The 26899-nt window shown below is 43.7% G+C and overlaps 1 protein-coding gene across 30 annotated transcripts in view; it reads right to left on the reverse strand.

Annotated features, from left to right (window-relative positions):
* Positions 1-24889, reverse strand: part of neb (nebulin) — a 46756-nt gene extending 21867 nt beyond the window's left edge. For 27 of the 30 annotated variants that reach the window (XM_029834193.1, XM_029834059.1, XM_029834187.1 and 24 more), the window contains exons 1-75: positions 24787-24889; positions 23977-24085; positions 23613-23744; positions 21023-21070; positions 20322-20429; positions 20132-20239; positions 19885-19989; positions 19702-19806; positions 19487-19591; positions 19271-19375; positions 18604-18708; positions 18412-18519; positions 17863-17979; positions 17349-17450; positions 17165-17272; positions 16978-17082; positions 16792-16890; positions 16278-16382; positions 16088-16195; positions 15869-15982; positions 15580-15777; positions 15372-15479; positions 15199-15297; positions 14997-15101; positions 14739-14846; positions 14320-14631; positions 14037-14243; positions 13841-13945; positions 13641-13748; positions 13243-13554; positions 12908-13114; positions 12695-12799; positions 12488-12595; positions 12071-12382; positions 11775-11981; positions 11580-11684; positions 11373-11480; positions 10978-11289; positions 10656-10862; positions 10455-10559; positions 10248-10355; positions 9853-10164; positions 9555-9761; positions 9356-9460; positions 9103-9210; positions 8706-9017; positions 8421-8624; positions 8148-8252; positions 7853-7960; positions 7449-7760; positions 7151-7354; positions 6936-7040; positions 6661-6768; positions 6256-6567; positions 5971-6174; positions 5745-5849; positions 5539-5646; positions 5117-5428; positions 4831-5034; positions 4611-4715; positions 4340-4447; positions 3943-4254; positions 3641-3844; positions 3442-3546; positions 3240-3347; positions 2841-3152; positions 2531-2734; positions 2280-2384; positions 1979-2086; positions 1550-1861; positions 1226-1429; positions 998-1102; positions 776-883; positions 362-673; positions 97-201 (exon numbers count right to left, since the gene is read on the reverse strand). In XM_029834193.1, the coding sequence (XP_029690053.1) occupies positions 97-201; positions 362-673; positions 776-883; positions 998-1102; positions 1226-1429; positions 1550-1861; positions 1979-2086; positions 2280-2384; positions 2531-2734; positions 2841-3152; positions 3240-3347; positions 3442-3546; positions 3641-3844; positions 3943-4254; positions 4340-4447; positions 4611-4715; positions 4831-5034; positions 5117-5428; positions 5539-5646; positions 5745-5849; positions 5971-6174; positions 6256-6567; positions 6661-6768; positions 6936-7040; positions 7151-7354; positions 7449-7760; positions 7853-7960; positions 8148-8252; positions 8421-8624; positions 8706-9017; positions 9103-9210; positions 9356-9460; positions 9555-9761; positions 9853-10164; positions 10248-10355; positions 10455-10559; positions 10656-10862; positions 10978-11289; positions 11373-11480; positions 11580-11684; positions 11775-11981; positions 12071-12382; positions 12488-12595; positions 12695-12799; positions 12908-13114; positions 13243-13554; positions 13641-13748; positions 13841-13945; positions 14037-14243; positions 14320-14631; positions 14739-14846; positions 14997-15101; positions 15199-15297; positions 15372-15479; positions 15580-15777; positions 15869-15982; positions 16088-16195; positions 16278-16382; positions 16792-16890; positions 16978-17082; positions 17165-17272; positions 17349-17450; positions 17863-17979; positions 18412-18519; positions 18604-18708; positions 19271-19375; positions 19487-19591; positions 19702-19806; positions 19885-19989; positions 20132-20239; positions 20322-20429; positions 21023-21070; positions 23613-23723 (11664 nt within the window). In that variant the 5' untranslated portion in view covers positions 23724-23744; positions 23977-24085; positions 24787-24889. The remainder of the gene's footprint in view (positions 1-96; positions 202-361; positions 674-775; positions 884-997; positions 1103-1225; positions 1430-1549; positions 1862-1978; positions 2087-2279; positions 2385-2530; positions 2735-2840; positions 3153-3239; positions 3348-3441; positions 3547-3640; positions 3845-3942; positions 4255-4339; positions 4448-4610; positions 4716-4830; positions 5035-5116; positions 5429-5538; positions 5647-5744; positions 5850-5970; positions 6175-6255; positions 6568-6660; positions 6769-6935; positions 7041-7150; positions 7355-7448; positions 7761-7852; positions 7961-8147; positions 8253-8420; positions 8625-8705; positions 9018-9102; positions 9211-9355; positions 9461-9554; positions 9762-9852; positions 10165-10247; positions 10356-10454; positions 10560-10655; positions 10863-10977; positions 11290-11372; positions 11481-11579; positions 11685-11774; positions 11982-12070; positions 12383-12487; positions 12596-12694; positions 12800-12907; positions 13115-13242; positions 13555-13640; positions 13749-13840; positions 13946-14036; positions 14244-14319; positions 14632-14738; positions 14847-14996; positions 15102-15198; positions 15298-15371; positions 15480-15579; positions 15778-15868; positions 15983-16087; positions 16196-16277; positions 16383-16791; positions 16891-16977; positions 17083-17164; positions 17273-17348; positions 17451-17862; positions 17980-18411; positions 18520-18603; positions 18709-19270; positions 19376-19486; positions 19592-19701; positions 19807-19884; positions 19990-20131; positions 20240-20321; positions 20430-21022; positions 21071-23612; positions 23745-23976; positions 24086-24786) is intronic. The other 3 variants (XM_029834048.1, XM_029834177.1, XM_029834169.1) reach the window with 3 other exon arrangements.
* Positions 24890-26899: the final 2010 nt, after the last annotated feature.

Genomic DNA, 26899 nt, shown 5'->3' on the forward strand with positions numbered 1-26899 from the left:
TGGTTGTTTAAAAAACAAACAAAATAATCCACAAAACCCGAACCTATTCTTTTAACATTCAAAAAAATAAATGTTGGATTTAAAATGGCGACTTACATCAGCCAAGATCTTTTGTGCGTTCCTCACTTTCATAACCTCCACACTCTCATGAGGCACCCATCCACATCCACGTAGCCACTCCAAATCAGCTTTATACACAGCCTGAAAGACAAAACAGCATGAAGAGAGTGTTCGTACAGACGCTCACGAGGAGAAAGAGGAAATTCTTCATATCAAATATAAATACAAGAGAAACATAAGCAGATGCCAATAACATCATCATTTAGAAATGTTAAATAGTGAGAAATGTTAAAAAACCTACGTCACTCTGCAGATCATAGGCTTTTCTGGCCTGGACCACATCGGTGGAGTCTGGCAGGCAGGTCCAGTTGTGCAGGTGAGTCCTGTAGTTGAAATCATTGACCTGAATCTGGCATTTCTTGGCCAGCTCTAGATTGAGCATGTCCACTGGCAGATGGAACTTGGTCTTGGACTTGTTAAAGTCCTTCTTGTACAGAACATCACTGGCGATCTTGCCTGAGTTCAGGGCCAGCATGATCAGAGGGTCGTCATGGATGCTGTGAGCACCGATGTGGTGGCCGACCTGCTTACGGTAGCCTGTCTTATACTTGTACTAACAGGGAACAAAGAAAACATTAACGAAACATCAAAGTAAGGTAAAGCTCGGAAAACAAGATAAACATATCGTTTGTGTTGAAATTGTGATTGTGCTTACATCACTGATGATATCTCTGGAAGCTTTAGCCTTCAGCACTGAGATAGCGTCCTCCTTGATATGGTAGGCTCTGGCCTTCTGCTCATCCCAGGTCTTTGTGTACAGTTTCTGCACAGAAAAAATATACCTACAATCAAAAAGGCTCACATTTATAACATCAATGTTCGCAAATTACATATTTATTTCAATGAATGTATTAATTTCAGACTCGTAAATGATTACATTGCTGATGTTCACAGCATTGGCCTTGGACAGTTCAAAGCCAGGTGTGTCTGGAGGCAGGTGGATGGTGACCTTATCACTATTCCAGACTTCCTTATATTTCCTCTGTCAGAAAGGAAAATACAAAAGCATTAATGTCATTGCTTTGACTCATTAGGAGTACATCCAATATATTGATTTTAAATTTGCAATATGGAAGCGCTTTAGAATGGACAAAAGGTGACTCACGTCACTGAGGTTGTCAGAGTTTTGCTTGGATAAGACAATAGCAGGAAGGTCAACAACGCTGGTGAATTTTACAGTGCTTGGAGGTTGGCGGTAAAGTCTCTCATTGATAATATTCTGGGCATTCCTAGCTTTGATGACATCAATGGAGTCCTGAGGTGACCAGCCGCAACCTTTCAGCCATTCCAGATCAGCTCTGTAAACAGCCTGCGGCACAAAAGAACACACACTGTCCGTAATGCTTCTATATTTTGTCTCCTTGATGAGGGAAAAAGTTGGACAAATAACTCATCAATCCTCTTCTTAGAGCTGACTGTCTGTGCTTACATCACTCTGCAGGTCGTAGACCTTTCTGGCCTGGACCACATCGTTGGAGTCGGGCAGGCAGGTCCATTGGTGCAGGTGAGTCCTGTAGTTGAAGTCGTTCACTTGCTGCTGGCACTTCTTGGCCAGTTCAAGAGTCAGCATGTCCACGGGCAGGTTGAACTTGGTCTTGGACTTGTTAAAGTCCTTCTTATAAATGTTGTCACTGGAGATTCTTGCTGCGTTGGCAGCCAGCATGATCAGAGGGTCATCGTTAACACTGAGGGCGCCAATGTGATGGCCGCACTGCTTGCGGAATCCAGTTTTGTATTTGTACTGAAAAAAATAGGGTGCAAACATTGAACTCAGTTATATGAGAAGGGCTGAAATAAAATTGTAAAATAAATGTTGGAGAAGATAAAAAGTTGTTCTTTTTCTAAATAAATGACCCACATCGCTGACAATGTCTCGGGAGGCCTTGGCTGATAATACAGAAATGGCATCTTTGGGGAGAAAATATCCTTGGTTGATGGTTTCCATGAAGCCTTCTTTGTAATGTTTCTGAGGAAACAAGAGGGATTCAGTTGAGTTTACAGAACAGACAAAAATGTATTCACATTTAGGCTTCCTAGATATGTCATGTAGACTCAACTAAAGATACAGGTACATCCAACAGGACAGGACAGCAAACAGTAATGACTGATACAGAATAGTGAGCTGGACTATCTAATTATATGGAAAAGCACTGAATTACCAGACTGGTGTTGAGTTTGTTCTGCCTGGCCAGAAGGATCTCTGGGGTATCAGGCATGATATGTATATTAGTCTTTTCATTCTCCCAGGCAGCAACATATGATTTCTGTAAAGGATAAATTGAGACAGTTTGGAAGAAAACCACTTGCCAAAACAGAAAGTGCAAAGATTTTGTAGAATCCTTTTACAATCACATATCCACATGCAAAAGGAAAGTTGAAAAGACATTGACAGTAAATCATTCGCTCCTACCTTGTCCATGGTCTGGGCGTTCGCCTGAGCGAGAACATATGGCATGTCTGTTGTCTGGGCTTTAAATTTGAAGTTGCTGGGATGTTGACGGTACTTCTTTTCACTCAGGATTTCTCCTGCTTTCTTGGCCTTCTCCACATCGAGTGACCCAATAGGTACCCAGCCAGTTCCCTTGATCCATTCCATGTCAGCCTTGTACACCGCCTACAAGACCATGCAGAGAGGGTAGAACGGGATTCACAGTAAGTTTTCACACTAACATACCTCCATGCAGTGTGGATTAAATGTACTACACCTTCCCATTACTCACATCACTCCGCAGGTCGTAGACCTTTCTGGCCTGGACCACATCGTTGGAGTCTGGCAGGCAGGTCCAGTTGTGCAGGTGAGTCCTGTAGTTGAAATCATTGACCTGGATCTGGCATTTCTTGGCCAGCTCTAGACTGAGCATGTCCACTGGCAGATGGAACTTGGTCTTGGACTTGTTGAAGTCCTTCTTGTACAGAGCATCACTGGCGATCTTGGCTGAGTTCAGGGCCAGCATGATCAGAGGGTCGTCATGGATGCTGTGAGCACCGATGTGGTGGCCGACCTGCTTACGGTAGCCTGTCTTGTACTTGTACTGCAAATGAGAGAGAAATGCAATTGTAGCTCAAAGTCAACCGTTTATCAAGACAGAACTCTGTGTAAGAACAAACGGGTCACGCACATCGCTGATGATCTCCCTTCCATGTTTAGCAGCAACAACAGAGACAGCATCGGCCTTAAGGTCGTATCCTTTTCTGAACATCTCCTCAACACCTTCCCTGTAATGTTTCTGAAAAAGGAAATGTAAAAGTCATTATCATAAACAAAGCCCAAATAAAATCTGCTGTTCTCCCTGTAGATTTGGAATCAAGACTGAAACCCACCTTGCTGATGTTGTAAGCATTTGCTTTAGAGAGCAACAGCTCAGGGAGGTCAGGGGTCACGTGTGTCTTAACTTTATCAGCCTCCCAAGCAGCAATGTAGTTTTTCTGTAGATCACAAGAGAAACAGAATAAGAACATGGGCATATGAATGCTTAAAGAAAATGAAAGGCAACCTGAAGACATTGTAAAAACACACTACCATATTGATGGTGTCGGCATTTGTCTTGGCTAACACCATGGGCATTGACTCCATATCAATGGTGTACGTCAGTGTGTCCGGTTTCTGCCTATAGAGACGTTCACTGAGAATAGCTGAAGCATTTTTGGCCTTAGTCACGTCGAGCGAACCGATAGGGACCCATCCGATACCTCTGACCTCATCCAGGTCAGCTTTATACACAGCCTGATGAGAAAAGTGCATTTAATGAATAAAATAAACAAGCAACGCTGAGTCAACGCAGCGTATGGTTAAATACTTTGTATATGTAAAAAAGATCTCACGTCGCTCTGAAGATCATACGCTTTCCTGGCCTGGACCACATCATTGGAGTCTGGCAGGCAGGTCCACTGGTGCAGGCGGGTGATGTAGTTGGCATGGTTGACCTGGATCTGGCATTTCTTGGCCAGCTCCAGACTGAGCATGTCCACGGGCAGGTTGAACTTGGTCTTGGACTTGTTGAAGTCCTTCTTGTACAGAGCATCACTGGCGATCTTGGCTGAGTTCAGGGCCAGCATGATCAGCGGGTCGTCCTGGACGCTGCGAGCACCGATGTGGTGGCCGACCTGCTTACGGTAGCCTGTCTTGTACTTGTACTGAACGGATTAGCAGAAAACTTTTAACGACCCTTCATAAAATATGGAATACCAGTGTCTTATATGCCGGGAGAAAACCTCTTACATCACTGACGATGTCCCTGGAGGCTTTGGCTGTCTTAACAGAGATTGCATCCCCGGGGAGGAAGTAACCTTTCTTGATGGTTTCCTCGAAGCCTTGTCTGTAAAGTTTCTGAACAATAAAATATAGAAAAAGATGGGTGATCATTGTCATCAAAGATTAAAGTCTCGCAGGGTATTTGGATTTTAATTAAAGAGTACGTTTAATAGAATTCAAGGAATGACATGATGGCTGTATAATACATGAGTAAGTAGCTAATTAACCATGTACAAACCCTGCTCATGTTAATGGAGTTCTGCTGAGACAGGACAATCTCTGGAGTGTCTGGTTGAATGTGGATATTGGTCTTGTCATTTTCCCAAGCCTCAGTGTAGAGACGCTGGAACACATCACAACAACATCACAGCATAAGTTAATGGTGCTGAAGACCAGCAAAACATATTGCATGCAAACAGAATTAAGTTCAGCTTTTATGAGGGAAATGGGAATATTACCTTGTTCATGGTAATTGCATTGTTCTTTGCCAGAACAATGTTCATGGCATCTGTGGGGCTGGTGAAGGGAACAGAACTGGGGTGTTGGCGATACTTGTGCTCACTCAAGATCTCTGCTGCTTTCTTGGCTTTCTCCACATCAAGTGAGCCAATGGGGACCCAGCCGAGACCTTGGAGCCACTTCAGGTCAGCTTTATAAACAGCCTGTGAGGCACAATGACATAAAGGTCCGTTACCGGCATAAACAGGCTGCATGAACACAGAGTAAGAAATAAAATTCACTCACGTCACTCTGTAAATCATATGCTTGTCTGGCCTGGACCACATCATTGGAGTCTGGCAGGCAGGTCCAGTTATGCAGGCGGGTGATGTAGTTGGCATGGTTGACCTGGATCTGGTTCTTCTTGGCCAGCTCAAATGCCAGCATGTCCACTGGCAGATGGAACTTGGTCTTGGACATGTTAAAGTCCTTCTTGTACAGAACATCACTGGCGATCTTGGCTGAGTTCAGGGCCAGCATGAGCAGAGGGTCGTCCTGGACGCTGCGAGCACCGATGTGGTGGCCGACCTGCTTACGGTAGCCTGTCTTGTACTTGTACTAGAAAGAATAATCAATATGTCATTGACAAAAAGATTTCTAAACAGAAAATAATATCTTAAAAAATAATAAAGTCATGCAGATAAAGAGTAAATTTAAATAAAACTCACATCACTGGCGATGTCTCTGGAAGCTCTAGCTGCGATGATGGAAATGGCATTATTGCGCAGGTCATAGCCTTTCTTCTTAGAGTCTTCATTGGCCTGTCTGTACTTTTTCTGTAAGAAACACAATTATCCAGACTTTGTTAAGTAAAGAAATCAATCTGCTGATAATCATTTCTAAAGCAATGATAGACTGAACGTTTATCACTTACCAAGCTGTAGTTGGCATTGTTTGCCTTGGCCAGTAGAACATCCATAGCATCAGGCATGACATGAATTGTTGTCTTCTCATTCTCCCACGCTTCATTATATGCTTTCTGCACACACACACACACACACACACACAAAAACAGATTTAAAACCCTGAGCATGACTGTAATCTCTACGACATCCATATGCAGCTGACAAGGATGTTGTGTGCCATTCTGCAGGTCATACCTTGTTCATAACCTGAGCATTAGCCTTAGCCAGCACCATGGGCATGTCCTCAGTTGTGCATGTGAATTTGTAGTTGCTCGGGTGTTGACGGTAGGTTTTCTCACACAAGATCTCACCAGCTTTCTTCGCCTTCTCAACATCCAGGGAACCTATAGGTACCCACCCAATACCCTGCAACGTCTTCAGCTCCTCCTTGTAAACAGCCTGAAACGGTATAAAAAGTTATCCTTGGTTGTAACACTTTAAAACTCCTTCACGAAATCGAACAATAATAAAGATACATACATCGCTCTGTAGATTATATGCGTGTCTGGCCTGGACCACATCATTGGAGTCTGGCAGGCAGGTCCAGTTGTGCAGGCGGGTGATGTAGTTGGCATGGTTGACCTGAATCTGGTTCTTCTTGGCCAGCTCAAACGCCAACATGTCCACTGGCAGATGGAACTTGGTCTTGGACATGTTGAAGTCCTTCTTATACAGAGCATCACTGGCGATCTTGGCTGAGTTCAGGGCCAGCATGAGCAGAGGGTCGTCCTGGACGCTGCGAGCACCGATGTGGTGGCCGACCTGCTTACGGTAGCCTGTCTTGTATTTGTACTGGGAGATAAAAAAAAAGAAACATCAAAATAGATTCTCGTGATTACACGTGCACAAAGGAATCCTCGTCCTCTGTAAAGTCCAGGAACTTACATCACTGGCAATGTCTCTAGAAGCCCTGGCTGCGATGATGGAGATGGCATCATTGCGCAGGTCATAGCCCTCCTTCTTGGCATCTTCATGTGCCTGTCTGTACTTTTTCTGTAAGCAAGCACAAGCACCCCACAAAATACTGTCAGTGCAGACGTTTAGTATTATAGGTAGATCATACCTGTTTTCAGTTTTCTATTGCTGATATATGACTTCCAATTGATGCAATCCAAATATGTGAATTTTTCCACACCATATAAGTTTAATCTTTCACATACCAAGCTGTAATTGACATTGTTTGCTTTGGCCAGCAGGACATCCATAGCATCAGGCATGATGTGGATTTTTGTCTTCTCGTTCTCCCAGGCATCAACATAGGCAAACTACAACCATGAGAAAAAAACCATGACAGATTGTTTACTTTAAATTGCAAGAAAGGCATTCTTAAATTGAAAGTGTCCTTCTGTCATAGCAGTTATCGATGACGTCATACCTTGTTCATAACCTGAGCATTAGCCTTAGCCAGCACCATGGGCATGTCCTCAGTTGTGCATGTGAATTTGTAGTTGCTCGGGTGTTGACGGTAGGTTTTCTCACACAAGATCTCACCAGCTTTCTTCGCCTTCTCAACATCCAGGGAACCTATAGGTACCCACCCAATACCCCTCAATGTCTTCAGCTCCTCCTTGTAAACAGCCTAAAACGGTACAAAAGAGTTGCCTTTGTTTAAAATATGTGCTAGCAAATTACAGCTATTTACAATATAAATAATGAAAAAAACAAATTCATACATCGCTCTGTAGATTATATGCGTGTCTGGCCTGGACCACATCATTGGAGTCTGGCAGGCAGGTCCAGTTGTGCAGGCGGGTGATGTAGTTGGCATGGTTGACCTGGATCTGGTTCTTCTTGGCCAGCTCAAATGCCAGCATGTCCACTGGCAGATGGAACTTGGTCTTGGACATGTTAAAGTCCTTCCTGTACAGAGCATCACTGGCGATCTTGGCTGAGTTCAGGGCCAGCATGAGCAGAGGGTCGTCCTGGACGCTACGAGCACCGATGTGGTGGCCGACCTGCTTACGGTAGCCTGTCTTGTACTTGTACTGGGAGATAAAAAAAAGAAACATCAAAATAGATTCTCGTGATTACACATGCACAAAGAAATCCTCGTCCTCTGTAAAGTCCAGGAACGTACATCACTGGCAATGTCTCTAGAAGCCCTGGCTGCGATGATGGAGATGGCATCATTGCGCAGGTCATAGCCCTCCTTCTTGGCATCTTCATGTGCTTGTCTGTACTTTTTCTGTAAGCAAGCACAAGCACCCCACAAAATACTGTCAGTACAAAAATGGTTTTCTATACATAAGAACAACTTCTGAACATTCATTTAATGTGCATAGAATACAGCTGATGTAGCCTGACTATTGGAAACATGCAAACATGTTTTTATAATAATACCAATATAAAATCTGCTTTATTGCTTCACGTACCAAGCTGTAATTGACATTGTTTGCTTTGGCCAGAAGAATATCCATAGCATCATGCATGACATGAATTGTTGTCTTCTCGTTCTCCCAGGTGTTAACATAGGCAGCCTAAAATTACAAGAAATAACATGGAAAAAAACAAGATGACAGAGAGTTACCATCAACAGCTGCAAGAAAAAGATATATAAGAAGAGAGTGACCCCTGTTATAAATGTGAACAAAGTAATTGAAAGATTATGTATCACTGACAACTTGCAGTTATCGATAACGTCATACCTTGTTCATAACCTGAGCATTAGCCTTAGCCAGCACCATGGGCATGTCCTCAGTTGTGCATGTGAATTTGTAGTTGCTCGGGTGTTGACGGTAGGTTTTCTCACACAAGATCTCACCAGCTTTCTTCGCCTTCTCAACATCCAGGGAACCTATAGGTACCCACCCAATACCCTGCAACGTCTTCAGCTCCTCCTTGTAAACAGCCTGAAACGGTACAAAAAGTTATCCTTGGTTGTAACACTTTAAAACTCCTTCACGAAATCGAACAATAATAAAGATACATACATCGCTCTGTAGATTATATGCGTGTCTGGCCTGGACCACATCATTGGAGTCTGGCAGGCAGGTCCAGTTGTGCAGGCGGGTGATGTAGTTGGCATGGTTGACCTGAATCTGGTTCTTCTTGGCCAGCTCAAACGCCAGCATGTCCACTGGCAGATGGAACTTGGTCTTGGACATGTTGAAGTCCTTCTTATACAGAGCATCACTGGCGATCTTGGCTGAGTTCAGGGCCAGCATGAGCAGAGGGTCGTCCTGGACGCTGCGAGCACCGATGTGGTGGCCGACCTGCTTACGGTAGCCTGTCTTGTACTTGTACTTAAAAAGAGGCCAAAAGAGGGGACATATTTTAATCACAGTGATCATTACAGATATATTAAATGTTAAATGCACACACACTTACATCACTGGCAATATTTGTGGAGGCTTTAGCAGCCTGGACTGGAATGGCATCAACACGAAGATTGTGTCCCTTCTTTTTGGACAGCTCGTTGTCCAACTTGTAGAATTTCTAAACACAAAGAGAAGACATGAGGAAAAATGAAAGCAGGAGTATACCAATAAAAACAATAACTATCTGGGCTGTGAGTGCTGCAGACAAGTGGGAATCATAATGAAAAAGTGGGGGGAAAATCATTTGTTTAAGCAATGTGTACCTCGCTGTATTTGTTCTTGTTTTCTCTTGCAAGAACGATGTCCATTGCATCAGGCATGATGTGGATCGTAGTCTTGTCTTGCTCCCAGTCTTTAATGTAGGATTGCTAATGTGAATAAAGCACCATGGACATCTTTAACACGACCAGAGTTTGTGAGCAAAGACATTCTGTAACTTTCACAGGAATTCTGATGTAATACCATGTTCATTATCTGATTGTTGGCTGTGGCCAGTGTCATATCCATGGAGTGCATGTCCTTAGTGAATTTAAAACCACTTGGGTGTTGACGGTATCCTTTCTCACTGAAGATCTGTCCAGCGGTTTTTGCTTTCTCAACATCCAACGACCCAATAGGAACCCATCCTATTCCTTTAATGCAGTTCACATAGTCGCTCTTGTACTGGTTCTGAAGGAGGAAATTAAATCAGAAACCAAACAAAAACAGACAGACAAAGATTGTGGTCATTGTCGTTAAAAGACCTTTTATACAAACTTACATCACTGGACTGGATATTCATTGTACGAGCCAGCTCAAAGTTCAGGGCATCAGGGAGGAGAGCGTTGGTGTGCTGGATCTTCCTGTATCCAGTCATGGTCTGAGCTGCAGAGGCCTGCTTGGCGTGGACCAGACTTATCATGTCCACTGGGGAGTGATACTTCAGCTTGGACTTGTGGTAATCCTTGGTGTAGTTCTTGTCACTCTGCAGTCTGGCCACCTCCATGTAGTGGACCAGCAGAGGGTCATCCTGGAGGCTGCGGAAGCCAACGTGGTGGCCTCTGGCTTTCTCGTAGGCCAACTTGTACTTGTACTACAACAATCAACCAACAAACATATTTGTTTAAAATGATGAAATGCGTTCATTAAGATGTCATAGAGTTTGTGATCACTTACATTACTGGCAATATTGGTACCAGATTTGGCAGCCTGAATTGGGATGGCATCTGCTTTAAGGTTGTGGCCCTTCAGCGCCATCTCTACCACACCAGATTTGTAAAGTTTCTGGGGAAAAACAACATGTCAGAATCATTTTTACCCTCGTACTGCCCTGAGTGTTACAAGTAGCCATGTGATTTAGCAATTGCTAGAAGGTCCTCTTACATTGCTCATGTTAAGGGCATTAGCCTTGGCCAGGAGAATCTCAGGAGCATCTGGCATGATGTGGACTGATGTTTTGTCATTTTCCCACGCTGAAGTGTATGCTTTCTGTAAAAAATATATATATATAAAAGACAGCAATTATATATGTGACTTTTCCAAGCATGTTTGAAGCGGTCTGAAGGTCAAGTCAACAAGCAGCACCTTGTTCATGATCTGGTTGTTGGCAGTGGCCAGAGCCAAGTCCATGGAGTCCATCAGCTTACTGAACTTGAAATTGGATGGATGAGTGCGATAATTCTTCTCACTCTGGATCTTGTTGCCATATCTAGCAGTCTCAACAGCCAGTGAGCCAATAGGGACCCATCCAATACCTCTGATACAGTTGTACCAGTCAGATTTGTAGCCACACTTGAAAGGAATCACACATGTTTACAACATTTGTTAGGGATTTTGTTGTCTTTTTTGTGGATGATAAAGAAGATAAGACATAGAAACATCGGGTTTTTAGTCAGGTCAAACTTACATCACTGGACTGGATATTCATTGTACGAGCCAGCTCAAAGTTCATGGAATCAGGGAGGAGAGCGTTGGTGTGCTGGATCTTCCTGTATCCAGTCATGGTCTGGGCTGCAGAGGCCTGCTTGGCATGGACCAGACTTATCATGTCCACTGGGGTGTGATACTTCAGCTTGGACTTGTGGTAATCCTTGGTGTAGTTCTTGTCACTCTGCAGTCTGGCCACCTCCATGTAGTGGACCAGCAGAGGGTCATCCTGGAGGCTGCGGAAGCCAACGTGGTGGCCTCTGGCTTTCTCGTAGGCCAACTTGTACTTGTACTACAACAATCAACCAACAAACATATTTGTTTAAAATGATGAAATGCGTTCATTAAGATGTCATAGAGTTTGTGATCACTTACATTACTGGCAATATTGGTACCAGATTTGGCAGCCTGAATTGGGATGGCATCTGCTTTAAGGTTGTGGCCCTTCAGCGCCATCTCTACCACACCAGATTTGTAAAGTTTCTGGGGAAAAACAACATGTCAGAATCATTTTTACCCTCGTACTGCCTTGAGTGTTACAAGTAGCCATGTGATTTAGCAATTGCTAGAAGGTCCTCCTACATTGCTCATGTTAAGGGCATTAGCCTTGGCCAGGAGAATCTCAGGAGCATCTGGCATGATGTGGACTGATGTTTTGTCATTTTCCCACGCTGAAGTGTATGCTTTCTGTAAAAAATATATAAAAGACAGTGATTATACATGTGACTTTTCCAAGCATGTTTGAAGCGGTCTGAAGGTCAAGTCAACAAGCAGCACCTTGTTCATGATCTGGTTGTTGGCAGTGGCCAGAGCCAAGTCCATGGAGTCCATCAGCTTACTGAACTTGAAATTGGATGGATGAGTGCGATAATTCTTCTCACTCTGGATCTTGTTGCCATATCTAGCAGTCTCAACAGCCAGTGAGCCGATAGGGACCCATCCAATACCTCTGATACAGTTGTACCAGTCAGATTTGTAGCCACACTGGGGAAAAAAAAAATCCTCAAAAATGGTTCATAATGGACATAGTAACAGAGGACACATCTACAACACGTTGTTAACATCAAACTTACATCACTGGCCTGGATATTCATTGTACGAGCCAGCTCAAAGTTCATGGAATCAGGGAGGAGAGCGTTGGTGTGCTGGATCTTCCTGTATCCAGTCATGGTCTGGGCTGCAGAGGCCTGCTTGGCGTGGACCAGACTCATCATTTCCACTGGGGTGTGATACTTCAGCTTGGACTTGTGGTAATCCTTGGTGTAGTTCTTGTCACTCTGCAGTCTGGCCACCTCCATGTAGTGGACCAGCAGAGGGTCATCCTGGAGGCTGCGGAAGCCAACGTGGTGGCCTCTGGCTTTCTCGTAGTCCTTCTTGTATTGGAACTAAATTAAACCACAGACTAAATTAGATACATCTGAATAGAAATGACTGCTTCATTACATAGAAATAGATTTTAGTTTGTGTTCAACATATTACAGTTTTCTTACGTTGCTGGCGATATGTCTGCCTTGCTTGGCATGCAGGATGGGAATAGCATCGGCCTTCATGTCATATCCTTTGGCAATATCTTCTTGCCATTTTTGTTTGTAGTGACTCTGCAGATGAAGAAAAAATATGTCAGGAATATGTTTTATGCATATACTTTCAGTGTTTGAGGCATTCTAATTACAGAAACAAAGAGAGTGTGTTCTCACTGTGCTGAGAGATTGGGCATTGAATTTAGCCTGAAGGAACTGAGGGCTGTCTGCTGGCAGATTATAGGTGTGCACAAACTTTTCTCCAGAAGCTTTGTAAGACGTCTAAAGGGAAGAAACAGCACCTGTTAATCCTGGTTATTATTTTCATTAATGCAGGCTTTGGTCTCACATCTAATGATGACGTCTTTTGCAAAGAAAATGCATCCTTACATTGTCCAGCTGTTTTGTGTTGGTCAGAGCCAAAGCCATGTTCATGGCATCAGTGGTGCTTGTAAATTTGAGAGTGCTGGGATGCTGACGGTAACCTTTTTCCTCCAGGGCCACTTTAGCTGCTTTGGCCTTCTCAATTTCCAGAGAGCCAATGGGGACCCACCCAGCACCCTTATAGTAGTTCTTGTAATCTGACTTGTAGACATTCTGTGTAAACATAAGGAAAAAACACAAACATGGAAGATACAACAGTGATTCTATTCTTGAATGAATCTGTGGTTATTATTATTATTGTTACTATTATCAAACATTAGAGAATATTTAAAATGGCATACATCGCTCTGAATGTCCATCATGGTGCGGCACAGGTGCAGGTGCATGTTGTCAGGGAGAAGCATGTAGCGGTGAGGTATCTTCCTGTATCCAGTCATGGTCTGGGCTGCAGAGGCCTGCTTGGCGTGGACCAGACTCATCATTTCCACTGGGGTGTGATACTTCAGCTTGGACTTGTGGTAATCCTTGGTGTAGTTCTTGTCACTCTGCAGTCTGGCCACCTCCATGTAGTGGACCAGCAGAGGGTCATCCTGGAGGCTGCGGAAGCCAACGTGGCGGCCCTTCGCCTTTTGATAGGCCAACTTATACTTGTGCTGCACAGAGAAAAAAACACATGAATAAAGTTTCTTCATTTACATGCACAAAAAATGACAATGTCAGTACTGAATTCACAACTTACGTCACTGGCAATATCTCTGGAAGCTTTTGCCAAGACGATGGGAATGGCATCTTGCTTCACATGGTGTCCTTTCAGCAGGTCTTGGCGATGTGCATAGGTATAGTAATTCTAAAAAAAAACCCAACAAAAAACAACCTCACAGTTAAGTTACAACTACAGGGATCATACGTGAAGACTGGGAAATAAAACCCAGAACTAACCTGGCTGACGTTGACAGCATTGTATCTCGCTTGTAGCAGCTCTGGGGCATCAGGGGGGAGATGGTAAGTGTGCTTATATTTCTCCCCACTGGCTTTATACTCTTTCTGCATGGCGAAAAACAAACAGGTTGGTAAAAATCTGTGACTTACATCACATTTACAAAAAGAGAATGTCTTCTTTTTTCTTCATTCCCACCTCATCCAGTATCTTGGTGTTAGCTTTGGCCAGTTCCATGACCATGGAGTCAGTAACACTGGTGAAATTGATGGTGTCGGGGTGTTGACGGTACTTTTTCTCATCCAGAGCTGCTGCTGCTGCCTTAGCTTTTTCCACCTCCAGGGAACCAATGGGAACCCAGCCAACTCCCTTGACTGAGTTTTCATAATCCTGCTTATAGTTATACTGGGAAATAAAAGCATTACAAGTCAAGCGCATTCTTCCCCTTGGTTATGGCTGGTAAATGTAAAACCAAGCGTACATCACTGGAATTGTAGTTCATGCTGCGAGCAAGTTCGAAATTCATCGAGTCGGGCAGAAGACAGTATTTATGGTGGTGCTGCTTGTAGCCGGCAAACGTCTGCACCGCTGAGGCGTGTTTGGCGTGAGCTAAACTCATCATGTCCACTGGGGTGTGATACTTCAGCTTGGACTTGTGGTACTCCTTCTTATAGTTCTTGTCACTCTGTAATCTGGCCACCTCCATGTAGTGGACCAGGAGAGGGTCATCCTGGAGGCTGCGGAAGCCGACGTGCTGGCCTCTGGCTTTCTCATAAGCTTTTTTATATTGGACCTGCAGTGGCGATAAAACATCTCTAGTCAAATATCTAGTTGATGAATATTTTCCAATTGTGTGATTCACAGAGGCATAACTGGCCATCTAACGTGGCTCAAACTTACATCGCTGGCAGCATGTCTGGCAGCTTTGGCTGCGACAATAGGGATGGCATCGGGTTTCAGGTCATAACCTTTGGCAATCAGATCCTGCCATGCATATTTGTAGTAATTCTGAAAGGAAACAATGTGGATATAAATAACAATAATATTCTAGTAGTTATACTACATTTAAAAAGCAATCACAAAGATTACAACAGATTTGGCCACTGTAAATTAATAATGACATTAAAAAAATAAACATCTCCAATCTTCATGGTTTACATTGCTGAAGTTGTAGGCGTTGCACTTGGCTTGGAGGAACTCGGGCACATCAGGGTGCAGAGAGTACTTCTGGTGGATATCCTGCAGACCTTTCTTGTAGAAGATCTGCAAGCCAAAGTATTAACAGTGGGAGCCGTCAGATCTGTGAAGCTTTTCAAGCACAGAGAGAAAGAAGAACTGGGCCTGAGATGGACAGACTCACATCACTCCTCTGAAGCTGGTTGACCTTGGCCTGCATCATGACGGGGTGATCATCAATAGATGTGAAGGGGATCGTATCTGGGTGTTGTCTGTACTTTTTCTGTATAAAAAAAGTAAACATTTTAGAATTTAAACCATTAAAGGTTAGAAGCTACCTAATAGCTGAAGACATACTTCATTAAGAATTTCTGCAGCTTTCCTATTCTTCTCCATATCCATGGAGCCAAAGGTCACCCATGGGGAACCCTTGGTGTAGTTGTTGTATTCAGACTTGTATTGATTCTGTGATGGTGCAAAATCAGGCAAATTACTACATGCTGATATATATAAACTGATAAAAACCTAAACACACGTTTTAAAGTCCAGTGGAAAGATCACTTACGTCGCTCTGGATGACGTTGGCTTTCTTGGCTAAGTCCAACAACACACTGTCATAAGGGAGGTAGTAGTTGGCGTTGATTTTCCTATATCCAGCCATACTCGCGATTCCCTGGGATTTCTTAGCCTGCGTGACTGAAATCATATCCAGTGGTGTGTGGTACTTGGTCTTCATCTTTTCATAGGATTTCTTGTATTCACGCTGTGGAGATAACAAGAGACAGTTCAGAGACTCCGACAAGTCACCTGAAGGAATTTTAAAGAAGGCGTGTGCAGTAAAATAACCCACTTACTTCACTCTGGATTTTGGCCACATGAATTGAGTGCAACATCTTGGGATCATCATTAATACTGAGGGCTCCAATCATCTGTCCCTTGTTCTTCTCATACTCCTTTTTATACTTAACCTGCAAAGAATAGGAATTTGTGACAATAATCATAATTACTGTCATTATTGTGGACTAAAACTTAATAATTGTGCACTCTTGAATTGCGCCAATTTAGCTACTTACATCACTGGCGATGTTGGTATGAGCTCGGGCAGCGAGGACTGAAATAGCATCCCCTTTGATCTCAAACTTTTTCGCTTTAGATTTCTCCCAATCATACTTATAGCAGTTCTGAAAGAAGAGGATTCTGGCATCAATTCAAGCTCTCTTTATATTTCTATGATGGATACAAGCCATGCGGCTTAAAACGTACGTCACTGAGGTTGAACGCGTTAACTCTGGACTGGATGAAGAAGGGGTAGTCAGGGGGTAGGTGAGACTTGAACTTTGTATCCTCATATTTTGCCTTATAGTTCAACTGCAAAAAAAAAGCATTACAAATAACAAGTTAGCGTGAACTTTAATCCGTGTTTCTACGCCACTGCTTCAGTTACCATTTCCTCTCACTAGAGGGCAGTGTTCTGCTATTAGCAGCCACACAGGCTGTCACTTTCTGTGCTTCCCCAGAGCCCCTCTGATCACAGGGTTTATTCTGGGCCAACTGAATGCTCGGTGCTATTTATACAACAGAGGGATGGCTCTCCAGTTTCCATGGAGCCCAAAGAAAGACAGCTGGGCTACACGCATGATTGGGCACATTTTAATGTGATTGCGCACGGAGGAGAATTTGATCTGGAGTTTTAACCGGACATTGTTGCTAAACGAACAAGATAAAGAACATACGCACAATAGGAGCGAAGGTTGAGGTTTTAGTCCCTCGGACTTACGTCGCTAAGTTGCTGTGCGTTGATGGCAGCTTGGACCAGCACAGGTGAATCCACCACTTGAGTGAACTTCACTTTATCTGGATGTTGCCGATAACTTTTCTGTTCACCAAATGAAAAACAATAAAATAACACTAACATACCAGAGAGATGCCAGTTTATTCAAATGAACTAAATTGTTTTACTCACATCTTTACAATTTTCAAGTTTCTTTATTGCTTCATACTCTGGCGTAATCGTTTGGGGAAAGAAGCACCGCGTTTTTATGTCTTCATAGTCAGATTTATATAATTGCTGCAAATAAATAAATGCAAATAGTAGTGAACAGATATCAATTCTCACCAAACTGATTAAATAATATAGAATGCTGAAATACCTCATTCTTCATTTCTTCTACTTTTTGGCAATGAAGCATATATAGATCTTCATAGCTGCCAACATAGTGGCCTTTCACCTCGTTTTCATACTTATCTTTGTAATGTGCCTAAAAAATAAAAAAAATGATAACATCAACAGTGTTTTGAGTTAAAGCAATGTTTTAAGTTTAAGGCATTTCTCACATCAGTGAACTGTTTAAGTACGGTGTCCATCTGAAATTTGGGCGTGTCACAGTAGTTGATGCTGAATCCCCTGTTTTTCTCATAGTTGTCCTTGTACACTTTCTGCAAAGAAAACAACATTTAGCAGCGCTAAAAAATACAAATCCAGATTTAAATTCTTTGGGTGTCAACTAAACCCTTTGTACACAAGAGGGCGCTGCATTAACTTTTGATCTGAGTACAAAATTTACTTGTTTTGAAGTAATACTCTAGTCTATTACTGGTAATCTTAACAGTGTGTTAGTAGCATTATTAACACCAGAACAGGTCGAAATTCTCCTTTAAGGGGAGCTTCTGTTATTTTGTGCATATAACTCAAATTATGGACGTCATGGAACCCAACATCTTTGTCTACACAGGAAATAATACATGTTCTTACAGCAGTTACAGAATAGGCCCCTTTCAGAACTGACGATGAAAAAACCCCAGCTATGAGCATAATTTTCCTTCTTACGTAAGATTGTCAGATACGTACATCACTGAGGATGGTGCCAGCATATCGGAGCTGTCTGAGGCGAGGGTTCTCTGTCGCTGGGAGCGTGTTATAATCAGACTGTGATTTGTTTTTCTCATAATCCCTCTTGTATCGGACCTGGAAATGGGAAAGATGAGGATGAGTTTGAGTGACGAGGGCCAAAAAGAGTCGTGGGCTGTTTATTGACATGGTTGCTAAAATGACCTTGGTGCGCTCATTCATGGCAGCGGATGATGACGCTTGACTGCATTGTGTGTGTGAACATGTGGGTGGCTGAGGAGTAACTGAAAAGCCTCTTCTCATACTCAGACAAGTTGTTACTACGGAAAAAGTGTCAACATGCAGTCGGTTTGCACAATTGGAGCGAACGGAAGGCAGATCTCGCAGCGCTCGTGTGGGTACAAAATGGCGCGATCCCTACGTCAGAGTGGGCTGAGTCACACTCTGCTCTGAGACATGGGTCAGCTCTCTGTCGTGTCTTCCACATGAGAGTGCACCTATAAAAATACCCCGGTGCCACTGTTTGTGTGGGGCTGTGCGCGTGCTCACCTCACTGGCAGCAGTGCCAGCCTTCTTATGTGTGTCGTAAACAGGTGTGTCTGTTTGCATGAAATATATTCGGTCTTTTGTGTCCTCCCAACGTTGTGTGTATTTCCTCTGCAAAGAGAAAGAACAGCAGCGTGGATGTAGGTAGAACACAGTTGAATACGCACTGCTTGTCATGTGACTGTGAGCCGTTACCTCACTCAGGTTTTCCATGGCCACCCTGGCTGTGGCAATGTCAAAGTATGGAGTCTCGCACCATTGGCCTTTCACATTTTTATTGTAATCCTCCTTATATTTAAGCTGTGGGAAACAGAAATAATCAGTGTTACGCAGTTTAGGAAACATTTAAAACTATTCTGGTTGACAAAACATGCTGGCCATGACGGTAATCCCTGAAATTTCAGCCCATTGTTGGTTTTCCCCCTCGCGCCTGATGCAGCCGATGATATCAGAGAGCAGGTGGACAGTTATTCTGAGCCACCGCTCAAGGTTAGCTGGGCTCTCATGTCCCTGATTCCGCATGGATGCACTGAGCAAGTTTACCCCTTTTGTTAAAGATATGTAGAATTTAGCTGATTTTTCTATAATAATGCATGTGCCAAAGGGAATAATCCTGGAAAAATTAAACAAAATAACAAAACCTGAGTGGAGCTGATCACTACCCGCTGCTAACCACCTTAAAAATTAAAAACTTAATTTTGTCACATTATCATTAAAGTATATACAATTGGTTGCTACACTCGGTTATTTTAATGAGATCTATAATCTTTCAAGCAGCATCACATATTAATTTATTAAGGTTGATCCTTGAAATAAAGGCAACTCCAGACCCAGATCTTAAGAGCAGGTTAGGGCAGCTTACGTCACTGCGCTGCTGGTCCACGGTCCTGGCCAGCACCACTTCAGGAGGATCAGGCAAAGAGGTGTATTTGGCCTTGCGCTCATTATGGCCCTTCTTGTACTGGACCTGTGGGGGCACACGCAGCAGGTGTGGGTGATTCTAAAACCTCTTTTTGCACCCAGCAAGGTCAGAAATGATCTGGGCCTGTAAACATGGTTGTAGAACAGTCTCACTCACGTCACTGAGGGCCTCCTGAGCCTTGGCCACCCTTTGCAGCTCAGGGCTGTCGGTGTAAGGAAAGAACATCGTCTTGTCTTCATCCCAGTCCGAAGTGTAATTTTTCTGAAGAGGACATAAAATCGGGATGAATATTAGATCACGTTTGGATATTTGTGATGTTAATAGAGTAAGTTTTAATGTGCACGGTGGCTCTAGTAGCACATTGTGCCTACTTTGCTGTAATTAGCTGCATTTTTCACGGCCAGGACAAACTCAGGAGCATCAGGAGGCAGCAGGTATCTGTCCTTCGTCTCATCCCACTTCTGTCTGTACAGAACCTATAAGGTAAACAGCACCAATGAGGTTTTGCCTTTTCTTTTCAAATATTGCAGCTTTCAGTGTATGCATGGACTCACCTTGCTAACCAGCTCAGATACATGCTTGACATGGGCGATTTCCCTGGCCTCACCATCATACAAGCTTGTTGTCCGAGCCTTGTTCCCCTCCATGCGGTATTTAACCTAAAATAATGGCAAATTTGGGTTGATTCTCTTACACAGAGATTAAATTGTGTTTTCTTCTCTTGTGACCATTTTTAATTTATGGTAATGTGAGTAATATTAGCTGAAAGTGAAAAGGGTGCTGTGTTTTCCTGGGCCGTACCTCACTGAGCTGCTCCTGGGCCTTCCTGATCCGGATCATTTCAGGGGTATTGGCACTAAAGGCAGGAGGGTTCCCTCTGGACATGTCATAGGCGTGACGGTACTTGTTCTGATGGGAAGAACAAGGCTATATAATAATTACTGCGACGACTGTCAAAAGAAAATAAAACAACAAACCAAATGTTGCCTACGTGGCTGAACTGATCCAGCATCTTCTGACTGTGGGCCAGATATGGAGTCATGAACTTGGAGGTATCCACCTTGATCTTTTTCCTCACTTGCCGAGTCGGCAAGCCCGCCTGGGGGAGGACAGAACAATAATCCCATTAACCAACTACCCCTGTCAGGTGCATTAGGGGACTTGAACCAACAACCTGGATCCACCCAGGGATAAAGACACGTTTCAACCAAAGAAAAAGGATTTGCTCTTTAGAGGAAGCCTTCTACTGAAAATATATGTTTAAGTTTTCAGTCTTCCTCTACTCACTCACCTCTAATAATGATGGTGCAATGGGAAACGGATAATTCCATATGTCCCTCTACAGTATGTGGGACTTGCATAGCTGCATTAATTGCATGAATATAGATAAATGCACTGCATGCAATTAAGGCTTAAACAGTGGGATTATACTACAGCAGGTCTTAGGAAGGGAAGAAGGAGCCTCCTCTTACAGTGGGTCACATTCTGACACGACTGGCTAATCAAATACTGATAAACTATAGAGCTGTCATGCACACTTTGAAGGGTTTATGATAAAAACACGTATGCCTTTGACCAAGCAGCCAGACAGAGGAATACTCATCCATGCATGCAGACAGAAGTGGATGCATCATGACCAGTATCGAGGAGGGGTAACCTCCGCTGCGTCCCGCGGGGGGGGGGGTGCGTTACCTGAGAGTGCTGAGTCTTTTGCTCAGTCACAGTCTTCGTTGTAATCTGCTAAACATATTGAAAATATAGAACACACTCTGGGATTTCAAAACAGGTTGAAGGAGAAACAGCAGCGTACTGTATATTTTTAGGATTGAGGTTGATTTTTCCCACAGCTCTGGGTCCTATTTAATTACAACCACCGACACTCTGGGGGGAAGATTGTAATAAAGTGCTTCTATGTCTGTGTCACCGAAATCCTCAGAGGTGAATATAGAGTAATTCCTGCTGAGGAAAGAGGAACATTAATATCTTCTCTATTGCTGAGTGAGACAGCTCTCTAGTGTCTCATCAGCAGGGATTTACATGACAACTGGATCTTATCTCCTCATTTTTCGATCTATAATAATATTATTTGTTTAAACAACTCCATAGTGCCAATGTGTGATCACACACACGGTTCTTCATTCAAAGGTAAATTTGATGTAGTCAGATTTTATTCCATGAGTTTCCACGGAGGCTGAAGACACTTTCACTCATTCTGTTTTACACAGCATGAATAAAAAAGGTTGGTTGGGGATTTGATTTTGGGCTCCGTCCTATTTATAGTTGTAGATACTGGTCAGTTATTCCTAGATACAACAGTGCCGAGCAGCCTATGATCCCATCAGCTTGTTGCATGAAACACTGTTTGGCACCTGTGACAGGCCTAAAAATGCAGCAGTAAATTTGGGTTCTGTGGACTCCTGTTCCAAACACGCGGGCTGATTATTGTAATGCTCTTTACTCTACAGCCAAAACTCTCCTGCTCGTCAACCGTATAACCTCATCCTCTATTCAGGGAGGTTCCGGACCGATTTTAGGGTTTACATGTTTGAGGTCAGCAACATTAACTGCTTCATAATGAACAAATGCTGTCTGACTGAATAATTGAGAGACTGAATGATCCTACACATTTGGATTTTACTGTTCTGCTATTTAAGTAGAACAAAAGGTAAACCTGACTGCAGGGGTGGGGTCACTATTTACATATTCTGTTTTAATAACATTAGTCAGACGACAGCAGCAGGTTGCTCCAGGTAGAGACGAGCCTGTCCGGCTCTCCGCCTGCCTAAATTGTACCTCTGAACCGATTGTGGTGTTTTATTTAAATGGTCAACATCTATTGGGAATATACATTAACCAGAGGTGAGGGAAAGAACATCTCAATCGTTTTGGCAAAACATCTGTAAGAGGCTTGAACATCTGGATTTATCAGACGGGAGAGAATCGCAGGCGTCGATGGAGCCCTGAACTGTCAGCGGAAGGAAAGGAAACTCTCTTTCCTCCCATCACAGCCGCTCCTGATGATCTGAGTGTGGATTTACAGGCCAGGGACTCATTTGAGCCACACTTTCTCTGCCTGGCTCATTCCCTTTGCTTCTCTGGCGGCTTCATGCCCCTGCCAATATGCCATAGATGTCCACTTCTAAATTTGCCTGGATGCCAGACAGACACCTTAATGAGCCTGATAGATAAACCTCTCAGCACTAAAATGACTAATTCTAACACTGACTTCTTATGCTAATGATGAGGAAACTGTCTTTAATTTTCACCACATAAATAAACACCAATGCTGTGATTCTCCCCAATCTGTAGATCAAATCAAGCGCCATCTTACCAGGTACTTAAAACTTTTCTCCTCAGTGTAAATGAAAGTGGTTGTGAAATCAGAGTGTATCAGAGCGAGGACCCGACTGTTTCACCTCCCAGGAGATTCACATCTTTTTAGTAAAGATAATAAATCTCACTCCAGTTGATATGTTATACGGGAATTAAATGACAATTTTTTTGCCGGTATTTGGAAAAGAAATCAATCAGTCATTTAAACTCCCCTATAAGACATCAGCAGTATTATGAAGAAATACCAGGCTAACTTTAATCCTATTTCACCAGGAAATATGAGATTAACTTGTTAGCCTTCTGCTCTCACTCTTCCATTCGACACTGACATGGAGACTTTCAGCAACACAATATATCACACACAATTTATTCCAAAAGCAGCCTGAAAACATCCTCAGCTCCTGAGGTTAGATATGAATCTGGAGATAAACGTGACGCGACTTGTAATCCAATCTACACGTGGATGCCACTGCAGCCGAGGGGAACGTGGCCAATTACAGTTCAATAATCGGTTTATGCTGATGTTAGTGGAACTTGTGGTCTGAAAATGGACAATGACATAGAAAATAAGTGATAAAAGTTGTGCCGTGATCACAACGTCGTCAATAACGTTGATATCTTTACATAAATATCATCACTAATGCTGCAGATTTGAAAGACGAATGGCTGAATTGATTTTACTTGTGAGTGTCTGTTTTTGGTATTTTAAAGTAGGCCGTCAATCTGAAACAGGATCTGACTGCAGAGATAAATGACTGGTTCTATGAACTGCTGACTGCAGGAGGTCATTAACTTCACTATTCATAGTTGCTGCCACTGGACCCTCAGTTCCTGCACCTCCAGTAAAATCCTCTCCCTTGAATCTCATCTGGGCTGCAAACACTAATTAAGCATTGTTGGAAAATGAAAGGATTTTTTATTTGTGGCTTGTGAGAAGGCATCCACTTACCTCATCAATAATCTCCTCCTCCTCCTCCTCCTCCTCCTCTTCCTCCCCTTCTACCACATATTCCTCTTCATACTCCTCATACTCCTCATATTCCTCCACAACTTCCGTCATACTGGGACGGTTTTAGAGGTTCTACACACAAAAAGAATTGGACGTTATTAACGTTTTTTTTTGACTTAACATATGTGACAAAGTCACAAAACATTTTTTAATAATGCCATGTAAGCAGCGAGGTTTGGAAAAATGATGTGGCTGCTACCAGCATCGCCTCTTCAACCCAATCAACAGAATTAGGAAAAAGAAAGGCAGTGATGGAAATAGACACCGGTGTCACATGAACGTCCGAACAAAGCAGAAGTCATACCAGCACAAGATGCCTGCAGTATTTCCTGACAGTTAGGGAAGTCTCACTTGCCATCCACTAGGGTCTCAAATTGACTGTGATTTGCCCCAATCCTAAAGAAAGCAACAAACTTAAAAAAAAAAAAAAGGACAACGGCAAATGAATAATCACAATAGCAGAGTTAGAAGGTCAGACACACTGTGGATTTTTATAACGGGCCCCTGAATGTGTGCGAGCCACCCCTCCTCCCTCACTTGCCACAACACAGCTCAGAGAACTGTGGCCCCTGGCTGAAGCTTGGCGACAGCTGCCCAGCACCGCTCCAGCTATTTGACATGTAAGCTAATGCCAAAGTCTGATTGGTTGACTCTGTTTAGCAAATGGCGATGCAATGCCTTCTGAGGCTGCAGGTTAAATATAGGATGGTACACTAACTAGCTTTTTTTAGCATGATTGCCTTTACTTTCAAATAAAATATTCTCTGTAAAACAGCGGGAGAGAGGAGGTGGACCCTCTAATGAAGGACAGAAAAAAGCAGGGCTGGTGCTGAGATTACAACAAAAAAGAGACGAAAAAAGGCAAAATATCCAGAGTGCTGCCGAAACTTCAGATGCATCCAAAGACGCTTCTTGTCTGGTTAGATCCCACTCGATCGCTGCCCTTCTGCTTAGTTAGTTACTCCTTTAAGGTGCAGCTCTGACACTGCTTATTCCTCAGGCAGCTGTCCTGACAGATCCAAACGGCAGCAAAGGATGGAAAGTCCAGCAAATGGAAAGCCATGCAAGAGTGTAGAGATTCTACATAGTGAGCTTTTCTCCATTCTTTCCTTACCAGTTATATTAAAGCTTAATGGTGTCCCCAAGCCGCCAAAGACTCCCCAGCTTCCCTCCAGAGAAACGCTGGGCGACAGCACACAGCTGCACTTTCTACCCAGGTTATCATGTGGCCAAAGCAGCCAATCACAGGCCAGCGCTCTCAGGTTTCCAAATCTAAATATACCTAGGTGATCCTTTCGGTGAAGAGCACCTGTTGGGGCGAATGCATCAGCGGTGCGGTTATGAGGGAGGCAGGAGAGTGGGTGGCGCTGGGGGCGAGAAGACAGTCGACCCTTCTCGCACCACAGGCAGTCCTCACCTGAATGAGTGGCCGTGTGTTTGTTGTGATGCTGACAAACACAGCTGCTGTAGATCACTGTGGATCTAAGCATGAGGATGAGGACACCAAAGCTGTGGATGCCAAAGCTGTTGAGGTCATCTGTTAGCTGACCCTGAGCTGCCCGGCTCCTGAGGAAACCAGGTCAGCACTAAACAGGAACTGCGAGAGAGGAAATATGAAAGGACAGTTTCTTACCAAATATATAGGAACTAAAGGCCACTTGGATTAAGGTCAAAGTCTAAAAACAAACCTGGGACAAGTCTTTGATGTGTTTTGGATGATAGCAAAGACGACCCACGGGCCTCTGTTGAAACCTACTATTTTTCTTTACATTTAAAAAATCCCCCGCTACACTTTCAATAACAGATGTGTTTAAGATTTAATCATGTGTATATGTATGAAAGGCAGCAATAAGAGGGACTTTGGTATGGAATGACATCATACTGCACGCATTGGCATGTATTTGTGTCCGTTCCATTACTGAAATAAATTCTCAAGTGTTATCAGGCAACATTATTGGTTATATTTACACCTACGCTGATACCAGAATAGTAAAGAATGAAAGGGTACCAATTGATTTTCCTATGTTGTCCAATAATGCATCTCTCTTTGCTCCTGGAGTCTGATCTCTGGCGTGCCTGCTCTCACTCTGCTAGGAGTGAGGACACACACACACACACACACTCACACAAACACAGACAGACAGACAGCAGCTGAGGATCTCTCTATCATGCCAAACTGGTCCCAGTCCTGAATTCTATGATTCACTGGGTGACCAGCAGCATCACTACAGCCGAGATGCAAAAATGTCCCTTTTCAGGTTTTGGTTCCATATCAAACTCCTAAAACGAACCTGGAGGCAGTTGTACGAGCACAAACGAGATGAGGAATGGGTTATGTAGCCCCCCTCGCCTGGAGCCGTGCTCATTCATCAGTTTAAACTGTTCATCCCGCAGTTTAAACGGCGTTGTTTGGGGTCAAAGGAAGGGTCAGCGTGTGATGATGGACAGCAGCGCTCTGCTCATAACGGAGGTGGGCGACTGGATGGGCGGGACGCCGATACGTTCATAACATCACTGTCCCGCTGGAGCCAATGGGGATCCTGAGCTGTGGGTGTTTGCTTTTACCCAGGTGAAACCGGCCGGACAGTGATTTTAGCGTGGTCAACATGAGCCCTCAAACGAGCCCGACAGACGCGCCGGTGCTGAGGCCACTCAGGAGGGGGGGCGGCGGGACGCTGGAGTCACTGGAGAAAACAGTCCGATGACGAGTCGGACACAACAGCTGCAGAACAAAAGCACCCCGTGAAAAAAGCCAGAGGCCGACGTGTTTGGCTGTGGTCCGTTCACTCTGTACTGTGAAGCTTCATCGTTCTAGGGACAAATCTTACCTCTGCGAACAGCACGGCGACGGGGGAACTCGTCTTTTTAGTCACAGCCCTGGAAAAGGCCGTTTCTGAACTGCACAGCTGGTTAAAGGACAGAACGCACAGCAACTCCATAAATAAACCTGAACCGGGCATGAGGTCAGGACACAAACTTAAAGCTTGAGTTTTGGGCGGCGTGCATCAATGCCGAAAGATGTAAATAATTTATTGGTCCGTGGGTGCGTTGAGAGCGGCCACAAAGGTCGGTGTGAAGGGTTTCAGTGGTTTTGTGGATGCTCTACTTATTCAACAGGACCGTCACTCCGAAGTTTTTTTGCTTTTTAAAGCACAAATTACTAAGCAACACATATTAAAAAGGAGTAACAGCAACAAAATAGAGCAATTTAGGCAAGGTTAGCCAAA

The sequence above is a fragment of the Takifugu rubripes genome, chromosome 1 (genome assembly GCF_901000725.2).
Source record: "Takifugu rubripes chromosome 1, fTakRub1.2, whole genome shotgun sequence".
Taxonomy (NCBI): domain Eukaryota; kingdom Metazoa; phylum Chordata; class Actinopteri; order Tetraodontiformes; family Tetraodontidae; genus Takifugu; species Takifugu rubripes.